This window comes from Oncorhynchus mykiss, chromosome 4, assembly GCF_057628025.1.
Source record: "Oncorhynchus mykiss isolate SJ-2025 chromosome 4, ASM5762802v1, whole genome shotgun sequence".
NCBI classification, from domain to species: domain Eukaryota; kingdom Metazoa; phylum Chordata; class Actinopteri; order Salmoniformes; family Salmonidae; genus Oncorhynchus; species Oncorhynchus mykiss.
The window spans coordinates 37,010,722-37,026,429 of record NC_143025.1 but is presented as its reverse complement, the minus strand read 5'-3'; the positions used below and the strand labels follow the sequence as shown (position 1 = coordinate 37,026,429).

The following is a 15,708-nucleotide window of genomic DNA, read 5'->3' as shown; positions in this document are numbered from 1 at the left end:
TCAATTGGAGCTGATTTCCATGTGTTTTTACAGTCTTATGTCCAACAATGAAAACTCCACCCCAAAATGTTTACTTATTTATTTTTTGCTAAGAAAACTTGGGGGACCAAATAAAACCATCTGCTGGCCAAATACGGCCCACCAGTTGGGGAACCCTAGCCTACACACTTAAGCCCAGTTTACATTGGCAATTTGGTTGGGCTGGCCTTGGTGGGCTAGCTCGAATTGCATTTACACTGCCTCCAAAATTAGAAATTATATAATGTAGCTAGGTAGCCAATATGTGACTGTGCAGTTGGCTTAGCAAATGTTGCTAGCCAGCAAGATGTTGAAGAATTGAATTCACTAACGTTACCCCATGCTCCTGCAAGTGCCAGCCAGACTCAGAGCCATGTATGTAGCTTGCTAAAGTTAGCTAGCTAAATGGTAAGTGTTGTTACTAGCATAACAGGTTAGCTAGCTTAATTCCTACCTTGCTTGCCATGGCATTGGCTATTAGCTAGCTAAGCAAGCAAACCCAACATCAGTTTAGACATGTTACTAGCTAGCTTTCAATACGACTTGGCCAGCTAAAATTCCTGCTAGCTCACGTTAGCTAGCTAGTTTCAACTCTCAAAGCATGCGCAAACCAACTGTCAAGTGTCTTCACTGATATGTTCAACCTCTCCCTGACCGAGTCTGTAATACCTACATGTTTCAAGCAGACCACCATAGTCCCTGTGCCCAAGGAAGCAAAGGTAACCTGTCTAAATGATTACCACCCTGTGGCACTCACATGAGTAGCCATGAAGTGATTTGAAAGGCTGGTCATGGCTCACATCACCCACAGATCCACAGATGACGCAATCTCAATTGCACTCCACACTGCACTTTCTCACTTGGACAAAATGAACACCTATGTGAGAATGCTGATCACTGACTACAGCTCAGCGGTCAACACCATACTGCCCACGAAGCTCATCACTAAGCTAAGGACTCTGGGACTAAACATCTCCCTCTGCAACTGGATCCTGGACATCCTGACGGGCCGCTTCAAGGTGGTAAGGGTAGGCAACAACATGTCTCCATTGCCGATCCTCAACACTGGGGCTCCTCAGGGGTGTGTACTTAGTCCCCTCCTGTATTCCTTGTTCACCCACGACTGTGTAGCCAAACACGACTGCAACACCATCATTAAGTTTGCTGATGACACAACAATGGTAGGCCTGATCACCGACAACGATGTGATGGCCTATAGGGAGGAGGTCAGAGATCTGGCAGTGTGGTGCCAGAACAACAACCTCTCCCTCAATGTGAGCAAGACAAAGGAGCTGATCGTGGACTACAGGAAAAGGCAGGCCGAACAGGCCCCCATTAACATCGACAGGGCTGTAGTGGAGCGGGTCGAGAGTTTCAAGTTCCTTGGTGTCCACATCACCAACGAACTATCATGGTCCAAACATACCAAAACAGTCGTGAAGAGGGCACAACAAAACATTTTCCCCTCAGGAGACTGAAAAGATTTGGCATGTGTTCCCAGATCCTCAAAAGGCTCTACAGTTGCACCATCGAGAGCATCCTGACCGGTTGCATCACTGCCTGGTTTGGCAACTGCTGACCGTAAGGCGCTATAGAGGGTAGTGCGAACGGCCCAGTACATCACTGTGGCCAAGCTTCCTGCCATCCAGGACCTATATAATAGGCGGTGTCAGAGGAAAGCCCATAAAATTGTCAGAGATTCCAGTCACCCAAGTTATAGACTGTTTTCTCTGCTACTGACTGGCAAGCGGTACCGGAGAGCCAAGTCTGGGACCAAAAGGCTCCTCAACAGCTTCTACTCTAAAGCCATTAGACTACTGTACAATTTATAAAATTGCCACCAGACAATTTACATTGACATTTTTACCCCACATTTTGTACACTGCTGCTACTCGCTGTTTGTTATCTAGGCATAGTCAGTTCACCCACACCTACATGTACAGATTACCTCAACTAGCCTGTACGCCCGCACACTGACTCGGTACCGGTGCCTCCTGTATTTTGCCACGTTATTGTCAAATCTAATTTTATTGGTCACATACACATGGTTAGCAGATGTTAATGCGAGTGTAGCAAAATATAATAAAATAAAACATAAAATAATACATAAGAAAACAAATAATTGCAGCCTTTCCTAAGGACCTGAAGTGAGGCAACCATCTCTGTCAGCGCCATCTTGCTCAAAACAAAAAAAATGTATTCTTATTGTGTTACTTTATATTATTACTTTTTAATTTAGTCTACTTGGTAAATATTTTCTTAACTCTTCTTGAACTGCACTGGAGTACTTGTAAGTAAGCATTTCGCGGTAAAGTCTACACTTGTATTTGGCACATGACAAATAAAGTTTGATTTGATTTAACGTCCGGTAGCTACTTAGCATTCGAGGGCTGACTGTTCTCATAAAAATGTGTGTTGTGCAAAAATAAATTAAGGATCTAGCTGTGGTGATCATTTGTGTCATGTCCGACTACAGCCGTATTGCTTTTCCATATGCTAGCTAACAGGAACAAGCCCAGACAAGCTAGCTGAACGTGGTGTTAGCATCCAGCTGTGATCAGCAGGTGGTTGCATAGTAACACTGTCACCAGGGCAAATTCTAATTGAGCTGGCAGTAGTTGTGAAACTGGGCTGTGCTTGCCTTGGTTTCCCTCAACTCAGCTCGAATGAGAATTCCATTCGAGCCAACTAGAATTTGGCCCTAATTTTAAGTGCAAATGTGAAAGGGCTTTAGATAAAAACAAAAATGTAAAAAGGGTTCTATATTGAATATTTTGGTGACCTCAAAATTCCAATTTTAAAACCATCTGCCAATCCATCGCAAGATGATACAAGAGGATGGTGGTTGAACCAACTTGCAAGTAGCCTACCAATAAGCACATTATTATTCAATGTAAGCAAAAGTTAATTATTTATTTCAAACATATGAAGTCAACGTCATATGAGACTATATGCTAAATAAATAAAGTTTAAATTATCAAATTTGAGCACTTTTGTAAGCTAGCTATAGCTAGCTAAACCGAAAAAGCTAGGTTAATTTAATTAATAACTTTACAAGTGACTTTCAAATACATGTAATTTTTTTATTATGGGATATGCCAAATAGAACTACAGATCCAGCCTGACTATGGCAATTAGCTAATTGTTTATTTTATTTCAGTGTGGAGTCAATTGATGGGCCTAGCCTATATTTCATGAAGCCACTAGAACACTGTTGCTGACAGAGGCATGTATACATTTTTTTTATGATAAATGATGCATAATGAGTTTTGATTCAAATAGCCTAGTTAAAATCACGCCATTACTTTTAACACTATCTATGTTTTTCTCAGTCTGGCAGTAACCAAGAACAATCAGAGGCAGAAGATCCCTCTTTCAGCTGCTGCTGACAACTGCATATATATAAATTGTTATTCTACATAATAATTATGTCTGCAGAGCATTTTGTCTTCATTTTGGCAGATTAACTTGTGTTTATTTCTGTAGATTAATACAGTTTTTCCCTCCTTTTTTTCGTTCTTCTCTGGAACCGGTCAAGTAGGTTGGTAGGCCAGCGGCTAAGGAGTTGTGGCTGGTTCGAATCCTGGGTCTGGTGCTGGAAAAGAAAACAGGCGGAATTGATCTGACAACTGGAGCGCTGCTGGATTCACATCCTCAAAAATGTCCCCTACTGTTTGGTCCTTGAGCAAGGAAGGTCCTCAATTCCACAAGACACTTTATATCCAGGGGCGCTGCATACAGCTTGAACCTGTGCTGGTCTCAACTGTATGTGTTTGCTTTGGGGGGAGTTGAGAACAGAGCAGAAGACACATTTTTGTTGTTGTAACTAAATGGACAAAGTATATTGTCTTATAAAGAAGTCAGACAGAGGTGACATGGACCATCATTCAAACAAAGAGATGCCTTCCACCAGTTTGTATTTCCAAAATATGTTTGCATATAATGACAATATATTCTAAAACTATGCTGGTATTTTTTTGGCCATGATTTGTTTATTTTTATATTAAAATATTACTATTTAATATTAAGTAGCCATAATTCATAAATGGCACCATGCAGGGTTATATATGGAACCATGTTGGTTCAAGAAGAACCTCTAGGGTTCTGAACAAATAACCCTATAGAAAGGTTCTATATATCACTTTTTGTGGTTCCATAGCATAGGCTATATAAGGAACCTTTTTTTCCAAGTTCCCATCCACAGTTTTTATGCAAGTAAAGTCATATCGCAATAAAACAATAATCATAACAGGTGTGATGGAAAAAGGAAGTTTCGATGTAATTTTATCAATGCTGAGAGACCATTTGTTTGTTTGACATTGTGGGTTATTTTTGTGTCCGTACAATTAATGACGTGGGAAATGGCGGTGGAAACGACTTTATGCCTCTAATATTGATATAATACCCATGATATCGAAGTCACGAAATGGGTTGTGAGGACCTTGCACACCATGCAGTTTATTAGACTACAGATTAAATAGATTACGAACTTCACAGGGTGGTGAAAGTGCACGGTGATGAGCATGATGCTGCTTTCCAATAAATATCGAGGGTCTTATTCTTGTGACGTGACATGCTTGACTGCTGCCGATTGACCCCCCCCCCCCTACAATCTGCGCTCTATTGGCACTTGCCAATACCAGAGTAAGTACATTCGCTATAAAACGCAACATGTTTTGTGACAAAAACTATCAGTAGAGTTGAAAATGCGATGGAAACAGATTTAACTTTTATTTTTTTATTCGGTACATGGGAATTTAACCGCAAAATGTATTTTTATGTGCACTACGTCATCACGCACAGTCTTTCATCTGCAACAAGCCATTTAATGGAAACATCTGTAGTGGAAAATGCGCATAATTTTTATGTGGATTTTAGAATATTCGAATGAAAATCTCTCGCCAATAGGATGGAAGCCTAGTTTATGGTGGGAAAATGATTTTATCCGCAAATTATTTTTTGTCTAATGCAAAGGCTTTTGTTGGTGTCAAATGACAGGGTTAATGTTAAAACGCACATGCACAGAGAGATTAGGAGGCGATTAGATTATTATACTATTTTCTGTCTATTTTCTATATCTCAACTATCCAAAGTTAAGACGTTCACATCGTAAATGCAGAAATGAAATCCATTAGGCCCAGCTGCAAGATTCTTCTATTCTGATCGAAGGTTGTAATTAGGCCTAGTCTACTGTTTACGGTTGTTCACTCTTTCCTTCTCGTCGTTTCGATTCAGCGGCACAATACGAAATAGAGCTCAGTCTAAACCAAATCCATATGGTATAAATGTAATGAGGGAGAAGAAGCAAACAAAGGAGATATTGTGATGTGATTTATCAGCCCAAATAAAGATCTAAATCGTACGTTATAACATTATTTTAAACCCATTACCATTTTTGGACAAAGATTGTAGGTCTATTTGTATATGTCTGTATAGCTTATATACCTACTAAACTGTAAATATTGATTAAAAACGTAAACAACTAGCCTATATATTAGACATTCTATTTACAAAAGCAAAGCCTATACAATAAAAGTAATAGGGGGGGGGGGGGGGGGGGGGAATTATTTAATATTCGTCTTTATAGAAATTGAGCCAAAACCTGTTATTTTTCATGACATTGGGTGGCTGAATGGAAAACAAGAGAGTGTAGCCTATCAAACGCAGACAACGATTTCGAAATGAAGGAAAAGTCATCATAGTATATATAAATGGGGCGCCAGGTAGCCTTGTTAGCGCGTTGGGCCAGTAACCGAAAGATTGCTGGATCGAATCCCCGAGCTGACAAGGTAAAAATTATGCCCTTGGACAAGGCAGTTAGGCACTATTCCCCGGTTGGCCGTCATTGCAAATAAGAATTCTTAACTCACTTGTCTAGTAAAAACAAATAAATAGCCTGTTAAACGCATGATGCAGGCATGCAATAAATAGTATCATTCGTTTCAATAACACTGAACATCGCAATGGGATGGATAAGTGGTCTACAAATTCATATTTCTCTCGTGGTTGTTGACCATATATATATTTTTTTAAATAAATAATTGCATCATGTTGGACAAATCTGTATTATGATCGGTCTTCATAAGGGGGGAAGCTGTCGACGCCCGTGAGCCTAATTTCAGTTCTCTCGCTCTAATGAATGCGGGGCCCAGGGGAATCTCCCTGCCAGGGACCAGCTAGAGCCTGGGGCGGTAAACTGAAACTGGCGCGCTGTGTGTGGTATCCAGGGCTGGACTTGATGGAAAAAGCCTGCTTCCACTCATGTCAAAGTCATTTACTCAGAACAACCCCCGCTTACACACGCATGCACTCCGGCGAAAGAGCACCACCTCTTCCTCTCCACTCCCTGGTTCAGCGCGACAATTTGTTTTCTATGTGGGTCGGTTCCGTAGTGACTCTCACGATTGGGTCTGAGAGAACTAGGCAAACACGAGATGGGATTACTTTCACGAGATTTCTATGAGCCTACACAGTTTGTTCTATGCACAGTTAAATGTATTAATATGTTTTATTTGTTTTTATTTAACCTTTATTTAACTAGGCAAGTCAGTTAAGAACAAATTATTATTTACAATGACGGCCTAGGTTAACTGCCTTGGGTTAACTGCCTTGTTCAGGGGAAGAACAACAGATTTTTACCTTGTCAGCTAGGGGATGTATCGCTACCTCTACTGGATCTGATATTTAACATGATCTTGTTGCATGCCAGCAAAACAAATGGAGGCCTACCATTAGACCTGGCACACCAGGTGGGTGCAATTAATTATCAGGTAGAATAGAAAACCAACAGGCTCCGGACCTTGTAGGGTAAGTGCTGAAATACCCCTGGCATACACAGTTATACCCTCTTCATTACAGAAAATGTTTCTGCTATGCAGCATCATGACACTTATCAACAATCTGAATGTTTGGTAACAACATGCAAGAAGGAGTTGTTTTTTATTTACCTTGTGCGCGTTCCGTGTGGCGCTGTTGATTAGAACATCTGGGAGGTTTGATAGATGGCGTAATTGCGTGTAGCCTATTTGATATGTCAGAGTGAGAGCATGGGAAGGAGAGAGAGGGTGGAAGAGGGAAGGAGGGATGGAGAAATGAAGAGCGAGGGGCATGATTCTGCTGCAACGACTGGACAGGAAGGGGAGGGGGGCTCTAGTCGTCACTGATTTCAGTGGGATTGGGTGTGGTGGGGGGTAGATTTAAGAAATGATAGGTGGTCGCTTTTTGTTTGGCTGAGCGGCAGCGCACACTAGATCGAGTAGTCTTCGTGTTTCCTCCCCCAGGGATTAAGGAGGGCGATGCCCACCCGGTGCGCCACAGAGCTGCACTCACCGCCACGGTGACAACGAACCATACCGGAGCCTAAGTCGGACTGAACCCCGCAAAACGCTGCGTTATACCGAGCCCTCATTGGATACTCTGCACCCCACCGTCTCTCCCACATTCTGACACTGCACTCGCTGCACATTCTCTGCGAAATAGGAGATTCCAGCGAGGATTTTCCCTCTCCAACCACTTTTTGTGGAATTCCGAAGACCAAATGCTTGTGTGATTTGAGGAGGACGTTGAGAATAAGCGACATTTCTTGTGATCAATTTTTTCGAATCCTATTAGTTCTTTTAAAAGATCTATTGCTCCACATCTTGCTCTCCGCTTCCCCCTCTCCCCCAAGGTCACTGCTCATCTACGCCACTGCTGTGCGTTAGCAGAGCAGAGATGACGACCGAGCTCTCTCAGCAGCAGCTGGACCCGCCGCCTCCCCTGAGGTCCAGCCCGACCTCCGGAGTCCTGCACCCCGCCATGATGAGCCCACAGACCGAGGTGGACAGTTCTTTAGCCGGGGCCAAAAGCAAGAAGGCGAGCTCCGGCCTGAGGCGACCAGAGAAGCCTCCCTACTCCTACATTGCGCTCATCGTCATGGCGATACAGAGTTCACCGACTAAGAGGCTGACGCTCAGTGAGGTCTATCAGTTCCTCCAGGCCCGGTTCCCCTTCTTCAGAGGATCCTACCAGGGCTGGAAGAACTCCGTCCGGCACAACCTCTCCCTGAACGAGTGCTTCATCAAGCTGCCCAAAGGGCTAGGCAGGCCGGGGAAAGGCCACTATTGGACCATCGACCCGGCCAGCGAGTTCATGTTCGAAGAGGGCTCGTTCCGCCGCAGACCCAGGGGCTTCCGGAGAAAATGCCAAGCTCTGAAGCCCATTTACCGGATGATGAACGGGATAGGCTTCGGTACGTCCATTTTACCGCAGAACTTTGATTTTCAGGCGCCCACTGGGTCTCTGGCGTGTCATAGCAACGGTTACAACTTGGACATGATGACCAACTCCATGGCCGGTGGCTACGACGGACTGAGCGGTGGCCACCACGTACCTCACATGTCCCCGAGCCCCGGGTCCACATATATGGCCAGCTGTCCGGTAACGTCCAACGGGGACTACGGTGGACCGGACAGTAGCAGCAGCCCTGTGCCCTCGTCTCCGGCTATGGCCAGCGCTTTGGACGGTCATTCTCCATACGCCAGTAGCGCCGGACACTGGGCGTCTCCCGGCGGCTCCCCGTACATAAAGCAGCAGCCTCTGGTCTCCAGCAGCTCGGCGTCCTCTGGGCTAAATTCCGGCATGTCCCCCTATTCCCTGGAGCAGAGCTACCTCCACCAGAACGCCAGGGACACCGCCGATATCTCAGGTAGGCCAATAAACGTTGTGTACGTTAAGTCATAACGCCTTAAATAATCCGTTTGAAATGTCATGCGTAACAGGGAGTTTAAGCATATGCATCTTGCCATTACAAATACACTTGGTCAAGCGTAGCAAGTACTGTAAAACGTGTCATATAAAAGTAAACAGACCTTTGCAGGTTGATAATTTACTAACTCAAATTTTCTCGTTGATCGGGCTGTTTTCTTGAGGCTAAAACTCCAACTTTACGGAATGCCTAATACATATTATATAAACTTGCTAAATTTGTATGTTAAAATTATAGTTGGCCTTTCTAATAGTCAATAGAGAAATTCACTCTTACTTGGGCTACGTGACACATACGCAGATTAAACAAAGCTTTGGCAAAGAAAATTACCAGCGGTAGTCTAGTGTGTTTGTTGCAGCCTAAATATGGAATGATTTACATTCGTAATACATCTATACAACTATGTTGGAGATGGATAGGTCTCAGATTATTTAGACCTAATTTAACGGACTGGTTGACGTGGATGCATTTCCTTCAAATTTCAAGTTGTGTTCTGGCAAAATGTCTTCCATATGTTGTGGGTTAAAGTCATTTGATTGGATTTAAGATGATTCGTTTGCAACTATATTCTGTCGTGGAACTAAGGTGAAATTTTGAATCACCTCAGGTGAAATAATGCTCTTTAAGGGACTCCATTACAAATATGCATGGGTAATTAGAAGGACACTTAAGGTGAGGTGGGAAATATAAGGGCCAAACAGCTTCTAAGAACATAAATTAACAAAATAGTTTCAAATGTTGTTGATATATTGGCTAGGCCTTAGGAAGAATAATGCGGTGGCTGTGTTCTTGTTTACATAAATGTTAAGAAAGGAATTTGAGTCTGAGTTTATTTATTCATGCTCACAGATAAAACTGAAGAAATGCAGAATTTACATTACTAATAATTGCAAAACACTCATTTGAAATATTTAGCACATAATACGTGACACAAATAAAATACTGAACACTTGAAACATTACAGGACATGTTTCATGATGGAAATTGAAATATGAAAATGTGATTTACATTTTTTAATTTTTTTATTTGAGAACCATTTAAGAGCTAGCGTTATTGTACAGTCTGATAGCAGAGGGTGGAGTGGCGTTTCGCAGTGGGTGGAGTGGCGTTTCGCAGGGCAGTTATACAGGACAGTTGGTGGCTGTTTCTCATGAGCCTGGTGGTGCTGTTACCTCTTTTTGGAGGGAGCAGGTCATTCAGTGGATGGTCAAGAGTGTGCATGTCCTTCACTAGGTTCACTGCAGCCTTCAGTGGGAGCTGTGGTTGGACTGCTCCACCTCAGGAGCTTAGTGCAATGGGCCATAATTGAAACTGTAGCCCCCTTTGTGTAAATTTAACTTATCGCTCCTTAGGCCAGTTGATTGTCTTCACATCCATGTAATTTAGTTCATGTTAACCTTGTTTTACATGATTCTAATATGTCGACGCTTTTAACAAAAGTCCAAGGGATTTCTGAGGGGAATCATTCTAAAGCCAGAGGGGTCTCGGGGGTTATCTAAACAAAGGCTGTGCGAGTCGGACCACACTGAAGATGATTTCAACTAACGAATAGGCCTCGACCTCGCTAGACCTCCAAGGCTTGTCAAACTTTACGACTTCTCATAACTATTTAGAAGACAAGCCTTTATCTGTTCTCACGGGCCTCTACACGGCCCATAAGGATTGTCAGTCACGGCCCGTGTGTTGTCTCTGAAAATGGGGCACAAGGGCAGCACCCTCAGGATAGAGGCCTGCAGTCTCCTAGAGAGAAAACACCGACACTGCGCGTGCATGCGTCACATCTGGAGTCCTTATGACCTTGATGAGGCTCACGCTCGCTCGCATGCTCCCCTTTCCCTCTCCTCCCTCTTTCTCGCTCTGACTGTGTTGCTGACCTGGCACATAAGGATCTATGACAAAGGACCGCTGTTCTAATTCTCCAGATTCAATTATTTGTCAGAAAATTATATAAGGCCATATAATGATGACTTAATACTTGTGATGTTGCTCCTGCAGCTCTCGGGGATAAACAGTGTAACATGTCTATGCCCTCAAGAGAAACGGACAATCAAACATAAGGACCGTTACCTAAATCATCTTTCATAAATCTCTGAAGGATACGGAGGCCAATTGGTGTAGAAAGCACTGAAACGATGACGTTGTTTGGTTATTATAGGCCTATCAAATCACTTTTAACGAACGTAACTTTATCTGGTTTAAGACTGAACACTTAAAATGTAAGACTAAACATTTCTCTAAGTTAAATATAATGGTGGCCCTCCCACCCCTACGGGAGGGCAGCTTGCACTCGCACAAGCTTCCCCCCAAAGTCAAGACAGCGGAGTCCCTGCACATCTTCCGAAAACGTCTGGAACCCTACCTCTTTGAAGAGTAGCCCACCTTACATAACTATCACCGTGCCCCCTTCCCATCCAATTAAAAAAATGCTTTACCTACTAGCGCGGACTTGCTGCTAAATATTTAAGGAAAATGTAGTACTTGATACGACTGAATGCGCTAATTGTAAATCGCTCTGTATAAAACATCTGCTAAATGACAAATGTAAAAATATGTGTACACATAATGCACCTATCACTAATGCAAAGTGCACCAACCAAACAAACATTACAGAAGCAAGGATTCGGAAGTCAAGTCATGAGTGTTTTACGTTAGGCAAATTTCAGAATTAAAGACTGCTGCTCCAAAATACGATTTTTGTTGCATCCCATAGCATATATTTGCTCTGCTATTTTGTGTAGGCCTACGCTCAATGCATCTAATTTGCACACACCCAAAATAAACTATTGTACATTAAAATCATTGCATGTTTAAATGTGAATATTTTAAAGAAGAAATAGGCTTAACACATTTTGGATTCAACGTTAGTGGTATTCTCATGAATGGGAATACTGAGGGGAGCATGGAAGCAATTCTATTATTTTACCTATACTAAAAAGGACAGCAATCCCAGCCTCTTCATTAATTAATACATTATTCGCTAAGTACATACCCATAATTTTGCTTGGTGTTTCTAGAAATAGACAATGAACATAGACGAAACAGACAGAAATAATTGACACAGTTCACATATATTATACAACATAGAAAAGTGACCATAGAACTGTTGAGTATGAGCGACTTTACTGTGAGGAATATATAGTTTACAGTATAAATAATAAATCTAAATGCAGAGGTAGGGATGTTTCGTGGCGTAGTTAATTAACGAGTCCCGCCGCCGTAAAAGTTGAGGTCTAATCTCTAGATTCACTGAAAGTGATTTCTGCACGTGGTGTTATGGGACTCTTCACTTTGTTTACTGGCCAAACTATTGCAAGATGTGTCAACTCAAACATAGTTAAAATGAATATGCCTAATTGCCTACACTGTAAATGGGTGACAGTGAATGTGACAGTAGTTTACAGGCGGTGGCAAGTCAAATTCTGCATTTTATATTACAGTACATGAATACTGCATCAAAGCAAGTAGTGTGTAATGTCATAAATATCATAACATGTACTATTATACTGTAAAAATGAGATGCTTCCATAATGAAATTCATTGAGGGGAGGGGTTTGTTTTACAGTATTTTACTGTAATTACAAGGGATTGATGCAAGCAGGTTGGCCGCTAGGTAAAGTGTTTACACATTGCAGTATATTAATTCATATTTGGTGTTATATGTCACTTGTATTCTAGAGGCCCAGTTTAGTAAAAAGATTTTCCTGTGTTTAAGGCATATATATTTCCATGCTATGAGGTTGTAATAATACTGTGATATTGCGAAAGATGTCCTTTTAGCATAAGAGCTTTTTGAAAATCCTGCTGGAAGAGAGTTTTTGGCCTTCCGTGGTGACATCACCATACTTCAAATTAGTTAATAGACCAATAAGAAAGAGTGCCAAACCTCTGTCAATAACAGGTACTTTTCATTTTTCCCCTCCCCACTCAAACCACTTAGCAAAATTATTCCTTGAGAAATAGCTTTTTGCTAAACTGTGTCTTTTTGACCATTGTAATTTTAAAACAATCACAGTAAGATTGTTACCAGAAATGATTTGATATTGAGATGAAAATGGATGCATTGGACCTTTATCAAAGGCTTCCAACCTGTCAGTGTCCACAGTGCAAAAAAATATATAAAATACCCAACCATTTAATGTTTAAGATTTGCTGCCTCCTATACAAACTGATGGGCACCATAACCTCAGGAGTTAAATTGGTACAGCATTCTCACACGGAGTTACAAAAAAATATAGCTTCTTATAAGGCATGCCTCAAAATATGTTCATGAGCCAAAAACAATACCATGCACCCACTAGTGGTCAAAAGGTTTTTGGCGTGCCAAAAATACAGTATGGTACTGTATTCTGAGGGGTGGAATTATAGTACCATGTACAGTGATTCCTTCCCTGCCCCAAAAATATTCCCACAATGCACCATCATTTACAATATGCTGCGTTTCATACTGCAGCATTCTGCAGTATAAAATATATTCATACTGCACCTTTTTACTAAACATAAAATATGTCAGAGTTTTTTAGTTGATAATACCATAATTACTGTATCATTTAAAATTGTACATTACAGTGTATACACAATACACTGAATACTATAACTTTTTATAGAATGTCAATTTAATGCTTCTATTAAGAATAATATTTAAGCTACAGAATTCCTATTTGTAAAAACCCACAATAATTAAGGCTTTCTCCTATATTCTGAAACGAAACTCAGACTTAACTGGGTTATTTTTTTGTTTAAATGTAAATTTATTTTTAATGGATTTAGTAAAAATGAGTTATTCACTGTTATCTCCTTTTTCTCCAGTGGGGATCCCTCGCTACCAGAGCCACTCCTCACCCGTGTGTGACAGGAAGGATTTTCTCCTGAACTTTAACGGCATCTCCTCGTTTCGTCCTTCAGCCAGCGGATCTTACTATCATCATCACCAACATCACCAAAGCCTTTGTCAAGACGTCAAACCGTGCGTGATGTGAGCGCCTCATGGAGTATGCGTAATGGCTCCAAACCGTGCTCCGGAGATGAGAATCTGATCAACACCAAATCAAACAATTTAAACTGATTCCATGAGAGTTAAAAGGCAAATAAATTGGCTAATATTTCTGATGAGAATGAACAAGAGGGACGAAGGGCTAGCCTATTTCTGAGAAGCCGGAAAACTTCTCACATCAGGGTATATTTACAGTGGCCTTCGTTGTCTTGATAAGCCTAAAGCAGTTGTTGCATAAGTATTATGCAACAACTGTTTCCGAAATGAAGGAAGGCACCAAATCTTCTGACAATATAACCAAGTTTTTTTTTCAAAATAAGTTTCAAAACGACTAATGTGTTTGCTGTCATTAACTGTGCAAACAAATACCTTATATTTTATGTAACTAGGCCTCTGTTCCGATATAGGCCAATAAAGTTAAATGCAGCATACACATACACAAAGCTTCTTTATAACAAATTGAAACACATTTGCACTTGTTGTATACCCTTTGAGATTTGCTTAATTTTGTCATGAAGTGTTTCAATAAAACAGATGTATTTTAGGCTACACCTGCCTGCTTGACTCTCTCAGAAATATATTTGACATTTGTAAGAAATATAAATACACTGCAAGAGATGCACTGTAGTGGCTTGTAAAACCAGGTTAGAGGAGAGTTGGAGCGCAGCCTACTGTTGATTGAAAGATTGTAGTGGGTGGATTGGATGTTAACCGCAAATTCAGCTCCGGGTTAGAGAGTGAGGTGGACAAGACTCCAATGAACATTCAACCATTTATTTTAGCATCAAATAACGTCCCAGCACAGAGGGCAAACATAAATGAGAACTACAGTGCCTTGCGAAAGTATTCGGCCCCCTTGAACTTTGCAACCTTTTGCCACATTTCAGGCTTCAAACATAAATATATAAAACTGTATTTTTTTGTGAAGAATCAACAACAAGTGGGACACAATCATGAAGTGGAACGGCATTTATTGGATATTTCAAACTATTTTAACAAATCAAAAACGGAAAAATTGGGCGTGCAAAATTATTCAGCCCCTTTACTTTCAGTGCAGCAAACTCTCTCCAGAAGTTCAGTGAGGATCTCTGAATGATCCAATGTTGACCTAAATGACTAATGATGATAAATACAATCCACCTGTGTGTAATCAAGTCTCCATATAAATGCACCTGCACTGTGATAGTCTCAGAGGTCCGTCAAAAGCGCAGAGAGCATCATGAAGAACAAGGAACACACCAGGCAGGTCCGAGATACTGTTGTGAAGAAGTTTAAAGCCGGATTTGGATACAAAAAGATTTCCCAAGCTTTAAACATCCCAAGGAGCACTGTGCAAGCGATAATATTGAAATGGAAGGAGTATCAGACCACTGCAAATCTACCAAGACCTGGCCGTCCCTCTAAACTTTCAGCTCATACAAGGAGAAGACTGATCAGAGATGCAGCCAAGAGGCCCATGATCACTCTGGATGAACTGCAGAGATCTACAGCTGAGGTGGGAGACTCTGTCCATAGGACAACAATCAGTCGTATATTGCACAAATCTGGCCTTTATGGAAGAGTGGCAAGAAGAAAGCCATTTCTTAAAGATATCCATAAAAAGTGTTGTTTAAAGTTTGCCACAAGCCACCTGGGAGACACACCAAACATGTGGAAGAAGGTGCTCTGGTCAGATGAAACCAAAATGTAACTTTTTGGCAACAATGCAAAACGTTATGTTTGGCGTAAAAGCAACACAGCTTAACACACCATCCCCACTGTCAAACATGGTGGTGGCAGCATCATGGTTTGGGCCTGCTTTTCTTCAGCAGGGACAGGGAAGATGGTTAAAATTGATGGGAAGATGGATGGAGCCAAATACAGGACCATTCTGGAACAAAACCTGATGGAGTCTGCAAAAGACCTGAGACTGGGACGGAGATTTGTCTACTAACAAGACAATGATCCAAAACAT

The 15,708-nt window shown here is 41.5% G+C and overlaps 1 protein-coding gene across 1 annotated transcript; it reads left to right on the top strand.

The window, feature by feature from the left end:
- The first annotated feature begins 6,287 nt into the window (after positions 1-6,287).
- Positions 6,288-14,303, top strand: LOC110521758 (forkhead box protein F2). Its single transcript, XM_021599596.3, has 2 exons — positions 6,288-8,704; positions 13,571-14,303. The coding sequence occupies exons 1-2, from the start codon at positions 7,732-7,734 to the stop codon at positions 13,738-13,740; spliced, it is 1,143 nt and encodes a 380-aa protein (XP_021455271.2). The 5' UTR covers positions 6,288-7,731; the 3' UTR covers positions 13,741-14,303.
- The last annotated feature ends 1,405 nt before the right edge of the window (positions 14,304-15,708 follow it).

What these genes read in the sequence shown, in the direction of transcription:
- LOC110521758 (XM_021599596.3), top strand. Translation starts at nt 7,732, where the DNA reads ATGACGACCGAGCTCTCTCAGCAGCAGCTGGACCCGCCGCCTCCCCTG. An exon ending in GGACACCGCCGATATCTCAG is followed by an intron (nt 8,705 to 13,570) that starts GTAGGCCAATAA and finishes CTTTTTCTCCAG; the next exon opens with TGGGGATCCCTCGCTACCAG.